The sequence below is a fragment of the Argiope bruennichi genome, chromosome 1, assembly GCF_947563725.1.
Source record: "Argiope bruennichi chromosome 1, qqArgBrue1.1, whole genome shotgun sequence".
Classification (NCBI taxonomy): domain Eukaryota; kingdom Metazoa; phylum Arthropoda; class Arachnida; order Araneae; family Araneidae; genus Argiope; species Argiope bruennichi.
Window position 1 is genome coordinate 21477006 of NC_079151.1, and position 15617 is coordinate 21492622.

At 36.0% G+C, this 15617-nt stretch overlaps 1 protein-coding gene across 1 annotated transcript; it reads left to right on the forward strand.

Moving 5' to 3' along the window:
• The first annotated feature begins 2669 nt into the window (after positions 1-2669).
• Positions 2670-3191, forward strand: LOC129972093 (E3 ubiquitin-protein ligase RNF126-B-like). Its single transcript, XM_056086078.1, has one exon. The coding sequence runs from the start codon at positions 2670-2672 to the stop codon at positions 3189-3191; it is 522 nt and encodes a 173-aa protein (XP_055942053.1).
• The last annotated feature ends 12426 nt before the right edge of the window (positions 3192-15617 follow it).

Consider the following 15617-nt stretch of genomic DNA (forward strand, 5'->3'; position numbering starts at 1 on the left):
GGGTTTACACATCAAACAAATTTATTAAATCTAATATTTAAGTACAAATACCAGCACGGGTGGAGAAGTAGATGCCGGCACAGGTGGGGGAATGTACTCTCCCGGGTCTTTCATCCAGTCGTCGCAGGCTTTACTCCAGTCGTCGCAGGCTAATTTTCTTTCCTCTTTTCTTCTCGATTCCAAAAATTCAGCGTATCCCACTGCAATTACTCTGCTGCACCGCCCGAGGATCAAATGTGCAAAGTGGTGGTTCTCACCAGTGGTGGACTTTAGCTCTCTCACCTTAGGGCAGTCTCCGGCAATCTGTGTTTTTATTTCTATGACTCTTGGGAGGCCAATACACTTAAAATATTTCTTGGCCTCCTCTCCCTTGACAGCCACCAGTTCCTGGCCCACAAATTGCCGGACCCGTCGATGCGCCTCCTCCATTGTCATCTCTCCCTGGAAATCAACCGGCAGCGTGGAGCTATTTGCACTCGCTACTCGGTTGACTCTCCTGTCTTGCCTCGTCATGTAGTTACTGTGATGAATGGTCAGGAGCAGGGTCTGGCGCTGGCTTTCCATCTGTCCGTCTTCAAGAACTTCAGCAATTCCAATCTCCACCGGGAGATGTATTAAACCGTTGAAATTGAACATATGCACATGGGCGACGTATCGCACAGCTTGTAAGTATTCAAGAGCCATCAGTAACAGTAGGGTACACGAGGCAAAGTGAGCTCTCGCTTCGACTGGAGCGATATTTATACTGTTCAGTCACGTGACAGAACCAGTTAAAACAACAAAAATGAATCTCTTGAGAAGAGACCTATAGCGATTTCGTTTGTTTCATATAACCATTATTGGATGCGAGGAGAAAATGATTCTCTATACCGATTTCGTTTGTTTCATATAACCATTATTGGATGCGAGGAATAAATATTCTCTTGAGAGGACCAAGAATGGAAATATTTCAATTAATTACCTATAGATATTTCGTTTGTTTCATATAACCATTATTGGATACGACATTAAAACATGAATAGGAAAAAATATTTTCTTGAAACTATTTTAGAGAACACAGAACAAAGTAAAAAAAAAAAAAAAAAAAAAAAAAAAAAAAAAAAAAAAAAAACACGTTTTTTTTTTTTTTTTTTTTTTTTTTTTTTTTTTTTTTTTACTTTGTTCTGTGTTCTCTGAAATAGTTTCAAGAAAATATTTTCTGTCGGCTTTAAATTGGTAGTGTGTTCTAACTGCTCTATTCTCAACCATGTCTGACGAACTCATTCTGACTGTTACCCTTTCCGATGGAGAATTGGACGATGTTACCCCTGATGTTGTGCCGTCTTCCACTGAGGTCATGTCATCTCCTAATGCTGTGCCGCTGTCCACCAAGGTCCCTCCCATGCGAAAAAGACCATTTTTCCAGTGCCGACGTCGGCGAGGAATGACTCGTATTTCTCCTTGGAGATCTATTCAACAATACCATCACCGACATGCTATGGGAGTATTATGCTTCCGGAACCAATCGTATTGTCTGACGAATGGTATCACTTCCTACGTCGTAGAAAATGATCCAGATTTTGAGAGGAAGCTATTGCAACATGTGGCCGATATGAAGATAACAACCTTATACGTGACGGATACGGCGACCCAAGTTCGTTGGAGACTGGTAAACAAAACCAATGACATATCGGTCATTGTATTGAATAATGATGCTGGAGATTGCCCCACCTGTAAAAGGAATTGTGTGAGATGGGTGGCTGTTTGTGGACTGAATTTCATTAGAAAAATTCCAATTGAATGCATTCCACATCATTGATCCATGATATTCATGACTCTTTGTCTCTGTTAAACATGCCATGTTAAACAGTTAAAGTATGTACCTTCAGCGGGGCAAGAAAATTTTTGTTTAACGTTAGTGTGTAAAGAAGAAGAAGAAGAAGAAAGTAAAAAAAAAAAAAAAAAAAAAAAAAAAAAAAAAAAAAAAAAATTTTTTTTTTTTTTTTTTTTTTTTTTTTTTTTTTTTTTTTTTTTAGTTGTTGTGTGTTGTCTTTTCATGTATATATATTTCTGAAGACACTTTCATCACAGCACTACTTGTTTCAAGAGTTTAACATTGAAATCAACCATGCTGTTGGATCTACCTATGCTCGTCGTTCCACCTCCTCTCTCTCCTATTCCGGAGCCATCTGCTAAGACCAACCAAGTGCTGAAGCCGGCTCATACTCAAGAGTATAAGCATCAAATGACTATGATGGTTCTATGCATTGATGAAAAGGGATACACTTTGACAGATGGACATGTCTCCCATTCGTCCGATAAGCTGCACCCTAAGCGCTTGAGAAAGACATTGGCACAGACCCATGGTACGCATCTCTTCTTTGCAGACTTGAAAACAAAACGGTACTACAAAAAATTCTTTGGCAGTTTAAAATTAAAGCATCAAACTTTTATTTTAAACAGCCGAAAGAAAATTGAAAAGTGCCTGTATTGCAAAAAGAAATGTCATCGTTGGCTGGCGGTAGTACGAGGTATTGAGAATTTTTATAGAATAAAAATGGATCCCATTCCTCACTGAACCAGCCTTGGAGCTTTGTGCAGATATTATTCAAAAGGGATCACACTGAGCATGCGCCAACTCACAGTATATATAAAAGCTCGTGCGACTGTCTCACTTCATTTCTAGCAAAATGTCTCTCTCTTTATACACACAATTGCTGCGAGCAGTGCTGGAACAGTTGCCGGAGCCAGCAGAGGTTCATGTGGGTGAGGCCTACAGGGAAGAGATGGTGAAGCTTGCAAAAGAGATGGTACCAACTATTGATCTGAAGTTGGTACCTATCATCAGCGAGGAGTTGAAATCGTTTGCACGGAAAAAGGATGGACTGCAATGGTTTTTGTGGAAGACAGAAGGGATCCCCCGTCTGATGGAATTTGCCATGACACTCTATTGCAATTACGATAAGCATATGAGTGAAATGGACAAATGGACCAGATTGGGGGAACTAACCATAGAGTCCATCTACTCTTCCCCAGGGCCAGAAAGTTGTTTCGGAGATTGTCCGATATGCACGGAGCCTCTGCATAGAAAAATAACAACTTCATGCGGGCACAACTTTCATGGAGAATGTTTAGAAATGTGGATGAGAGAGAACTTGTCTTGTCCAATGTGTAGAAAGAACCTCTGCGGGTATGCTTGGCATCGTTCATGAATGTCCTCTGAATGCCTCCAAAAAAATGGGAGAGAGTCGATACGATGCGAGTCGTATCGGCTCTCTCCCATTTTTTTGGGTTCAAGAGTGTGCCAACCTTGAAGAGAGACTTTATCAAAAATTGTAATTCTAAAGTTAATTTTAGCAATAGACCAGCTTTGGGAAAATTTGAATAGACTAGCTTTGTGAGGGGGTAATGTTAATTTTAGAATATTGAATAAACCAACTTTGGATAATGTAAAAGTATAAGAAATAAACTGTAATCTAATGTAAAAGTAATTATATGTATATCTGTAAACTAATGTTAATAATGTAAAAGTAATTATAACAAATCTAAACACCATTTTTTTTTTTTTTTTTTTTTTTTTTTTTTTTTTTTTTTTTTTTTTTTTTTCAACTTTTGAGTGAATATAACTTCACCCTAATATTGCAGTCTTTCAAAACTATATCATTATGTGGTTTCAAATCGCTTTAACTCCCTATCTTCCTCCGGTGGCCGTACTCATTAGCGAAAGTGGGCAGATGATGTTTCGACTTTTGGACATTGCACAGCTGTTGAAGAAGAAAAAACCATGCAGTTACAAAAATCAATTTAAATTCCTAGCAGTTCAAGCACATGAAATATTGCCTTTGAAAGGTTTCACCATCCCTCCTCAGACCCTCAACACCCATGTCGTCAACTTTCAAGTGGCTCAAAATTTGATCGCTGCAGAAAACCCGGAAATGGCTCAATTATTTGTAAAATGTCTATTTGATGGCTTTGCTTATAAATATGGCATGAGGAAATTTGTGACGACTGTTGGAAAATCACCCCTGCTTATATGTGTGGAAGAACCAGGTGAAAATGCCATCATTGTCACTGACTGGATTAAACATTTTATAACAGATTTGCAATTGTACCGATTAGAGGTACAAAAGAGTCTCTTACCACAAAAAAGATTGTCAACAGAAACTCGACAAGATTCAAAGAGGAACTCTGATGCTGGACCCTCTACTACCACCCCCGAGTCCGATGCTGGACCCTCTACCATCTCTGAATCTGATGCTGGACCCTCTACCGTCTCTGAATCTGATGTTGGACCCTCTACTACCATCCCCGAGTCCGATGTTGAACCCTCTACTACCCCCGAGTCCGATGTTGGACCCTCTACCATCCCCGAGTCTGATGCTGCACCCACTACTACCCACGAGTCTGATGTTGGATCCTCTACCACCCACGAGTCTCCTCCAATGATACAATTTTGCAAATTTCGAACATTTCCTGAACCTGGAGATTTAATCGTGAAATGCCATAATCCTCCAAAACGTGTTTGGTTTGTCCTTGGCGACTGTGATACCATGTACTGGGTAGGAAACCGGTTATAACTGGTTATAACTTCCGGGTAGGTTGAGTATAAAAAGGGATGCACGCCAAGCAGTCGGTACCAGTCATCAGCTTAGCAGTCAGCATGGACGTGTTTCCCGCAACAAAATCGTCAGCCTTGGTGTCCGTAGCCCATCCTGGAAAATGGGAACCCTTCGAGAGCCTCATGGTGCAAGATAGAGTGGAGGCGTTCATATCATATATGGATCTGAGCACTCTGAGGATATTTCAACATCCGATACCTGACTGGACGAAGAAAGGACTGTACGTCGACAATTTCAAGCGGGCCGTGCTAGAGTCCAAAAAAGTGAACTTTTTTGAGCCCCGGAAAGTGAGCTGGAAAAAAACAACAATGAAGCTAAAGAGGAACCCCATCAATGCAAAAAAGACTTCAGATCAACGCCTGGGGTTCAAAATGGACAATATAATGCTGGTAAAACAACATTTCTCGTTTGGATTAAGAAATGTGGCACAGGCGGAAGGCCACGTATACCAGACGTCCGATGCGCCCATCATGATTTACCACTTGCCTGCCAAGAGCCTTCAGTGCAAGGCAAAACCCTGCATAACACGGAGAAGTTTCTGTGAAATTGACCAGTTTCTGTACGACAGGTATGTACTCAAACCAAACTCTACATACGTCGTGCCTCCTGGAACAATGTACCTCATCCTAACGGTACAAAAAACTTTGTTTGCTGTCGACATTATGGAGTGGGATCTGGTGAAACATTACCAGAGCTTTAAAACACACAAGGAGTTTACACTCCAAGTGTATAATCTACCACCTCCAACACCTGCCCACGAGTGTGAACCGCCAAATAAGAAACTCAAAACCACCTTTGTGGAGCCTGCACCTGTGCATCAAACCTTTGTGGAGCCTGCACCTGTGCATCAAACCTTTGTGGAGCCTGCACCTGTGCCCGAGACCTTTGTGGAGCCTGCACCTGTGCATCAAACCTTTGTGGAGCCTGCACCTGTGCCCGAAATGGACTTTAGTTTAGAAAGAGAGGAGATAAACAATTTCTTGGAGATATTTGGGAGGGACTTGTTCAACGACTCTCCAGCAGCAGTATTGCCTCCTTCTCACGACTCTCCAGCAGCAGTATTGTCTCCTTCTCACGACTCTCCAGCAGCAGTATTGTCTCCTTCTCACGACTCTCCAGCAGCAGTATTGTCTCCTTCTCACGACTCTCCAGCAGCAGTATTAAATCCTCAGGATAATTTTTGGAATTTTAATATAAGTAATCAATGCATATTACCTCCTCCTACAATATTACTTCCTCCGGATAATGAGGAGGAAGGCCAACTTTTAAATTTGACTATAAAAAAGAAAGATGTGTATTGTGTGCCAATAAGAACTAGCATTTTTAACGAAGAAAACAATTGTCCATTAAATTTGAAAAGACTTTGTCCCCTATAAAAAAAAACTTGTATATTTGTTTAAATGTAAATAAAATTTATTTATTTATTTATTTGAATGGCTTTGTTTTTTTTCCAAAAAAAATAACCCTAGGAACTCTTCTTCGGAAGGGTTCCTAGGGTTATTTTTTTTGGGTTCTCTAAATGACCAATCTTGGACAAGGGCAATTTGAAACATTTCATTTTAAATTATTTAAATGGTTAGTTTCTAATATATATAATTGCTCTATTTGTTTTAATGTAAATAAAATTTATTTATTTCTTTGAATGGCTTCCAAAAAATAACCCTAGGATATAATACCATTCTTTTAAAAAGTCATCATTATTGGACAATTTGAAACATTTCATTTAAAAAATGTAACTCATGTTTAAGAATATAATACTAAATAACTCTAGGAATTCTTATCATTATTGGATAAGGGCAATTTGAAACATTTCATTTAATGTTTAAGAATATAATACCAAATAACCCTAGGAACTCTTATCATTATTGGACAAGGACATTTCATTTAAAAAATGTAACTCGTGTTTAAGAATATTATACAATTCTTTTAAAAAGTCATCATTATTGGACAAGGACATTTCATTTAAAAAATGTAACTCGTGTTTAAGAATATTATACAATTCTTTTAAAAAGTCATCATTATTGGACAAAGACATTTCATTTAAAAAATGTAATTCATGTTTAAGAATATAATACCATTCTTTTAAAAAGTCATCATTATTTATTATAACTCATCTTTATTAAAAATAATGGCTTAAATCAACTCAAAATATTAAAAATAATGGCTTAATGTATTACAACTCATCTTTATTAAATAAATTATTTATTGTAACCCACACCATTCTTTCAAGTCATTTAAATTATTTATCAAACCACATCTTTATTAAATTATTTATTATAACCCAAAAATTGTCGTTTTCCATTTTTGAAAAATTTTTCATACTGTTACGGTGCTCATATATTTTTTCGAGCGACTGTATTGATTATTACACAAATTTGTATATGCCCGTTAATGATATGTAATTAATACATTAGTAAACGACAATTTAATACATATATTACTAAATTTTAAAATATTAACTTGCATTTCTGAAACCTATCAGATTATATATCTACCAAGCAGAGCAAGAGTTATTAATTTAGTGCAATTCATTTTACTAAACTGAAATGCTCCCAATCAGCTCCATATAACTTACTTTGATGGAACTCAATGACACACACAAGAAGTAAAGCTAAACCAATTTATTAACTGAACTCTGAACACAGTGACTGACAACTCTTCTGCTTTAATACTAGCAGGGAAAGTTCCAGAACACTTTTCTGGAGGCAGTAAGAAAAGTCCAGAACACTTGTCTAGTAAACTAAAGAAAGTCCAGAATCTTCTGTAACATGAAATAAAGAGAAACATAAAATCAATTAATTAAATATTTACACAAACTGTGAATCACGGGATTCGAACACACAATCCCATGATTATGAGATCAGTTCTATGACCATTCGGCTATGGAGAGTCAACTGATTCTTTTCAATGCAGCAATATATACATTTATAAATGTAATAATATTTATAAATGCTAGTTGACAGTTTACTATAATTTCTCTGATGAAACAGAAAACTTAATTACTAAACAATCTTCCCATTAAAAAATAACAATAATAATGCTTGACTTTTAATTGATACTTATTCTTTACTCACAAAATTGCACGAGTGAATTTATTAAACAGAATGAAAGCCTAAAGCAGCCAAATATAGAACAAAGAAATTTTCTTGAAATTTCAAAAAGAATTCTTATACAGAATTAAAACTGTCACAGTTTTCTTTTCAGCCACAGCTTTTCAAAACATTCTGCAAGCATCTGTTATTCTATATAGCGATTCTTGATAACTAGTGTCGATAATTATTATTGGCAGTTGTAGAAAAAAATTTGAATCACTCTCTAAATAAAAGCTTTTACCATTAGCTAGCATCAAATATTGGAAATTTATTAGCATCCTTTATGCAGAAGTTCTCAAGAAATTTTTAATACTGGCGCAAAAAATAAAATCATTCTAATATCGGCGTCGGACTATCGCGACTTTAATTACGCAATTTAAAGTTTCTTTTTTTTTCAATATCAACATTTTCAATTAATTATAGCAAATTTGATTTCGAAATACGACTTACATTTTCAACAGTCAATGTCGCGTTGATTCTCTATATCTATTAATATTGTCTATGTTTCAGCTTTTGTTTTGTTCCGATTGGCAACGGTGTTAAAAAAGATGTATATGTAGTTTGAAATTCATTAAAAGAGGTTGTGTTTCACTTTTGAGAATGGCTTTGAGTTTTATAGTTACGCCATAAACAAATGCCAAGAAATCATCCAAGAAATCCAAAGCAGAGTATTTAATGAAAGTTTCTGAATAAGAATATTATCTGATTCGATGTCAAACCGTGACATCTGGCGTCCGCGACAGGACTCGGTTGCTTTTTAAGAGAAGTACGAAACATTTCAGCATTTATTTCATTATGGAAACTGTTTTGAAAGATAGGAAGCAACTGAGAAGACTGTTTACTATAGCATGCAATTCCTTTGACAAGGCAGAAAATCAACTGAGTTGTGCCGATAAAATCAATAAATTAAAGCTAATTGAGGAGAAAGCTTTATTAATGATGGCATGTGAAGAAAAATTTAAACAGTTGTTGTATTCGAGAAGACTTACGATACTGAAATCGAGAGAGAAGTAGATAAGTCGGAAACTTACATTGATCGCTGGAGATCTTTAAAACAAAAGTTAGAATCATTTGTGATTGAACAGTTATCCTCTAAAAATGAAAGTTTTAATATTGGTACCTTATTAAATTATCCAAAAATAAAATTACCTACTTTTGAAGGTAATGTACGCAATTGGTTATATTTTTGGGGACAGTTTCAAAAAATTGATGAGGACATTAATATCGATTCTCACAATAAATTTTCATATCTAACTCAAGCAATGGAACGAGGTAGTCCTGCCGAAGAATTAATTAAGAGTTTTCCTCCAGATGGTAATAGCTATGAAACAGCTTTAAAACAATTAAAATTGCGTTTTGGCAGAGAAGAATTATTAATTCAAGTATACGTTAGAGATTTACTAGCATTAGTTTTTCAAAAACAGAACTGTTCAAAAAATTCATTAAGAAAGTTGTTTGATCAACTCGAGAGTAAACTACGTTCACTTGAACTATTAGGAGTTATTAGGGAGAAATATGCTGCTATGTTATTTCCTCTAGTTGAGTCATCGCTACCCGAAGAAACTTTGATTGCTTGGGAGCGTTATCGATTGGCTCATCGTAGAGTTCGTGAAACGAACACGAATGATTCTGATCGAAATTCAACTAAAATAGAAAAAAGTGATTTAGAATTTATTTTAGAATTTTTACAAGATGAGGTTGAATCAGAAGAACGCATTCTTCTTGCTTCTAGAAGTTTCAACGCTTCTAAACCGAAAGCAGAAGTGAAATATAATAAATTTTCTGGTGATAAAAAAATGAATGAAAATAAAACTAGGAATGTAAAGTTTTATGAGGCACCTAGTGCAACTGATCTTTTGACTTCGTCGCAAGTGTCAAAACAGTGCATATTTTGTTCTAATGCACACTATTCTGGAGATTGTTTTAAAGTAAGGAAAATGCCCTTGAAGCAAAGAGAGGCAATTGTTCAACAATCTCATAATTGCTTTTTATGCTTAAAAACTGGACATTCTGTCAGAAATTGTAATGTCAGAGCTAGTTGTTTGTGTTGTGGCAAAAAACACCACATTCTTCTGTGTAGAAAAATGAATCCGACATCTGAGTCTAAAGACAAAGAATCGCTTGAAGTTGATAAGAGAACTGATAGTAGTTCTGAAATGGATCAAGCTCTTTCCAACTTGTCTACCAATCCAAACGTAGTCCTGCAGACATTCAAAGTTATAATTAGAGGCAACGGGAAAAAACGTGCAGCAAGAGCTATTATCGATACTGGTTTACAGCGGTCATATTTACTACGAGCTACAGCTGAAGAAATGAGCTATGAGCCTACCAGCTGTGAATATTTGCAGCACTCCCTATTTGGTGGCAAGCATACTGGGGTATGTAAACATGATGTATATACTTTGTATTTATCGAGTGTTATGAGAATTATAATTGTAATTTTAAAGTTCTTAGTCAACAAATTATTTGTAAAACTGCGCCACCTACTATGAATGAGTTTTGCGTGAAGGAGTTAGCTGCTTATAATGTAAATACTGTGGATAATTGTGAAGATCCTATTGAAATCCTTATCGGAGCTGATGTAGCTGGGAAGCTCATGACAGGAGGTTATCGTGAAATGTCTTGTGGACTAGTAGCAATTGAAACAAAACTTGGGCGGTCTGTAATGGGACGAATAACTGATACTGCGAGAAGTGAATGTTCATCTTTATTAGTTAAGTCCATGTTATCTACAGCAGAGACAATAACAGACTTATGGTCCTTGGATACTCTTGGCATAACTGACCCATCTGTGAAGAAAAGCCAGATCGAGTTACAAGAAGCTGCTCGAATGCATTTTCTAAATACAGTTCATTTGGTAGATGATCGTTTTGAAGTAGATTTGCCTTGGTTGGAAGATCATCCACCACTCCCAGGTTATTTTGATTTAGCAAAGGGAAGACTGAACAAGACTGTTAAACGTCTTAAAACCGAGTCTAATTATGAAGCTTATGAGAATGTTTTTAGGGAATGGCTTGAGGAGGGAGTAATTGAGGAAGTTGCCAAAAATGATCAGGCTTCAGTACATTATCTGCCTCATCGAGAAGTTATCAAGGAGAATAGCACTACAAAAATCCGGCCTGTCTTTGACGCTTCGGCCAAGGCAAAGGGATTTCCTAGTCTTAATGATTGTCTTGAGAAGGGGCCGAATCTAATAGAGCAGATTCCGAGTATTTTAACCCGACTTCGAAAAGAGAAGATCGGTGTTATTGCTGACATCCGAAAAGCCTTTCTACAAATAGGTGTTTCACCCACGGATAGAGATTACTTGAGGTTTCTGTGGATTGGTAATGATGGTCAGCTGAAAGAGTACAGACATTGCCGTGTAGTTTTTGGTGTATCGAGTAGCCCTTTTCTTCTAAATTCTACTATTCAGCTTCATTTACAAACTGTTTTGGAAAAAATAGGAACTGGAGAATCTTCGTATCCAAAAGATGTCATTCAAAAACTTGCGCATAGTTTTTATGTCGACAATTGTGTTAGTTGCGTTAAAAATGAAAAAGAACTACATCATTTTATTAACGTTTCGACTGAGGTAATAGCCGAGAAAAAATTCGAGCTTAGAGGGTGGGAGTTCAGTGATGTCAATGCTGATACTTCTGCCGATACAAATGTGCTCGGCCTGGTAACGAATAAAAAATCTGACACTCTACGAATTAATACTGCAAGTGTAAAAGAATTATGCTTTGAAAAGGTAACTAAGCGATCAATCTTATCTACAACTCATAGATTGTTTGATCCTCTTGGTATATGTTGCCCTGTCATCCTAATTCCTAAATTATTGCTTCAAGAAACGTGGAAGCAGAAAATAACATGGGATGAAGAAGTTGATAAAATTACAAAAAATACATTTTTAAAATGGCTAAAAGATATTGACTGTTTAGAGAAAATCCGTTTTCCAAGATATTTTGGTTCAGAGATTGCAAGTGGAGATATTTCAGTACATATTTTCTGTGATGCTAGTAAGCATGCTTATGCTGTCGCTGCTTTCATCCGAATACAGACTTGTGATTCAGTTAAAGTACAACTTATACAAGCCAGGAGTAGAGTTTCACCAAAAGGAATGGAAGGGATTACTATCTCTAGACTTAAGTTACTTGCAGCTACTGTCTCAGCAAGACTTTCAACTTCTATTTTGTCAGAGATACAGAGTGAAGAAATTTACTTCTGGACTGATTCTTCGACTGTCTTGACATGGATTATGAGAGAAGAAGCCTGGAATGTCTTTGTCCCGAATAGAGTGAAGGAAATTAGAGCGTTAACAAATAAAAGTTCTTGGAGACATATCCCTGGTTCCATGAATCCTGCTGATCTCCCGAGTAGAGGTTGTTCAGCTCAAACTTTATTGAAATCTAACTGGTGGTTAGGACCAAGTTGGCTTTACTTGCCTAAAGAGGATTGGCCAAAAGGAAATCTAAGCTCAAATGAAAACGAGATTGTTCGGGAAAAGAAAAAGACCATAGTTTCATCTGTGACAAGAAGTTTGATTTCTACAAGTTTTGTTCCTAAGGAAGACTGGTATTACAAATATTTTTCGAAATACCAGAAAATAGTTCATCTAATTGCCTGGATTCTACGGTTTACCTTTAATTGTTGAGCTGAAAAAATTAAGAAAAGACATGAAGACCTTGATTTTGATGAAATTTTTGACGCCGAGAAATTATTAATCAAAATGGTTCAAGAGGATTGCTTTGTAGACGAGAGAGATAATAAATTAAAAACTTTAGGAGTATTTAAGGATCAGAGTGGAATCCTCAGACTGAAAACGAAACTTACCTTCCGACAGGATTCAGAAGAGTTTAAAACTCCAGCTATTCTTCCGTCCGATCATGAGGTGATCAAGAGATTAATACGATATTATCACGAGAAAAATTCACATGCTGGTACCCAAATTTTAATAAATATTCTTCGAGAGAGATTTTGACTTCTTAATGCTCGAAAAACGGTGAGATCTCTGATTAATAAGTGCACCGTATGTAGAAGATTTTCTGCAAAAAGCGTGCAAGTTTGCACAGCAACCCCTCCAAACGACAGACTCCGACAAGCGGCTGTGTTTGAAATTTGTGGCATTGATTTTGCTGGTCCAGTGATCTTAAAAGTTAACACCAAATCCTGGATTTGCTTATTCACCTGCGCTGTATACAGGGTAGTGCATCAAGAATTGGTTGAGTCCATGTCTACTGAGAGTTTTTTACTAGCCCTTAGAAGATTTATATCCCGCAGAGGAAGAAGTAAAATAATTTACTGTGACAACGGAACTAACTTTGTAGGAGCTTCAAATGCGCTACGAGATCTAAACTGGAAGCAGATTATTGATGATACATCTATATCACCAATTCAATGGAAGTTTAATCCACCAACTGCCTCATGGTGGGGAGGTTGGTGGGGGAGATTGATAGGTATTCTCAAGAGTTTACTGAGGCGAGTACTAGGAACAGCTTCTTTAACTTCCGAAGAAATGATCGCCATTCTCTGCGACTGTGAAACAGTGATCAACTCCCGTCCATTGACCTATGTTACTGAAAATGATGTTACTTTGATGCCTTTAAGTCCATCTCTATTTCACAACAGGTGGTGTTCCTGATCTTGATGATATTGGACACTGAAGTCTGAATAAACGAGTCAAATACAGAGAAAACTTACAAAAGGATCTTTGAAAAAGATTTAGATCCGAATATCTAGGAGCACTTATTCAAAAATCGGATAAGACAAGATCAGTGAAAGTGAATATCGGTGATGTTGTATTGATAGGAAGTGACAACACCAAGCGACTGAATTGGCCACTGGGAAAAATAATAGAGATTATTCCAGGTCAAGATGGAGTAACAAGACTTGTGAGACTTAAAACGGCAAATGGAGAATTACTAAGACCGACTCAGAGACTGTATCCACTAGAATTCTCTAATGATGATCTTATTGTTGAGAACTTTTCAACTAAGAAGTTGGAAACTTGTAAAGAGTCTGGCTCTAACAATGTGTGTGATGTAAGCTTTGAGCCACAGTTTCAAAAGACTAGAACAGGTCGTACGGTCAAAATACCTAAAAGACTGGACTTGTGAACAATTTTAATTTTGTTAATTTTATATATCTTTCTTGCAACTATGTGTAAGTTAAAGTTTTAATGTAAAATGTTAACTTAGGTGGAAGGATGTCGCCTTGATTCTCTATATCTATTAATATTGTCTATGTTTCAGCTTTTGTTTTGTTGCGATTGGCAACGGTGTTAAAAAAGATGTATATGTAGTTTGGAATTCATGAGTATATCATGTTTACTCAGATTTATTGCTCCCAGAAGACATCCCAAGGGAGAATAAGATGTGATGTCACTTTTTGTTTCATTGCTGCAGTTTTTACAAGAGGAGTATTTTGTAGCTAGTCAATAACTTTTTTACTTCTCGTACTCGTAAAGCCGGACGTTAGCTGACTGGACCAAATACTTAAAATGAAGGTTCACATCAGAGTGCTAAAAATAAGTATTCAAACATATGTAACCAGCAAAAAATATTATGCGAAATCTCTACGATGTTCTTCGATATTCTAAATACTGACCAATATTATGAAGATATCATAAAAGTATTGTTGAGTATTTTATGCTAAAAGGGTATTTAAAATAAAATAAAGTATCTGTTTTCCCCCTTGTATTATGGGAGGCGTGCTGTCTTGTATACAAGACCCATTCACCATCAGTAAGCAATCAAATTAGCCAGTTTACCACTGGTGTAATTGTAATTTGATTATCCTTTTGGTTTGAAACATTTTTGAAAAGGGAACTCGAAGTAGACGGACCCTATTAAATTTATGACGGAGGAATATAGTTAAAAAAAATCTCTACATTCTTATTATGCTAATATGTTGAGCTGTTCAAAGCGTTAGGACTGCAGTTTGGAAAAAGCCTTTTCCCGATTCTATATAGTGGTAACATTTAAAGAAGGTTATTTTTTGTTTACGTTTTTCCAGCGATATTTTAGCAAGACTTTTTATAAATTTCAATAATTTATTTAACATTCTTTCAGATATAAAATAAATGAATGGAAGAAAACACAATATTGAAACAAATTCTTGCAGACATGCGCAGTGATATTCGCATTTAATATACATAAAGCTTTTATACAGGGATATTCAGTTGTATAAACTACAGCACTGGATTGCAATTCAGTTGTATGAGGTTCGATCACGCTTCTTAATTCAATAACTTTTTCTAAATTTTTTTTAGAACTTTTAAAGAAACTAATTTTTTCATTTGCTTTCTGTCTAGTGATAGTTTAGAAAGCCTTTTATAAATTTCAATAATATATTTAGTATCCATTCAGAAATAAAAGAAAGGAAATGAATAAAATACGATACTCAAAAAATTTCTTGGCGACATTCGCAGTGATCTTCGCATTCAGTATGCACAGTGCTTTTGAAAAGGAATGCTCTTTAATATATAATATATTTAGAAGAAGAAACATGTGACTTTAAATTGAGAGCCTAGACACGTCATTGATAAAAATTAGGGCAGACAACCGGAGTGTCTCTCAAGTTGACTGAGGTTCGATCCCGCTTCGGAATTTGGTCCCATTTTCTATTTATTATGTTTTTCTCTGTAACGTTTAAAGAAGTTTATATTTTCATTTGCTTTTTTTTCAGTGATAGTATAATAAGATCTTTATAAATTTCAATAATTTATTTAATATCACTACATAAATAAATTAACTGAATAAAACGAAATACTCTATTCGGACGAATTCTTGCAAACATGCTCAGGAATCGGCGTAATTAATACACCTATTACATTTATATATGGGTGCACTTTAATAAAAAATATATTTAGACGAAGAGACAAGTAACTTTGAATTGAGAGATTAGATGCGTCATGGATAGACATGAGAACAGATCACCGGAGACT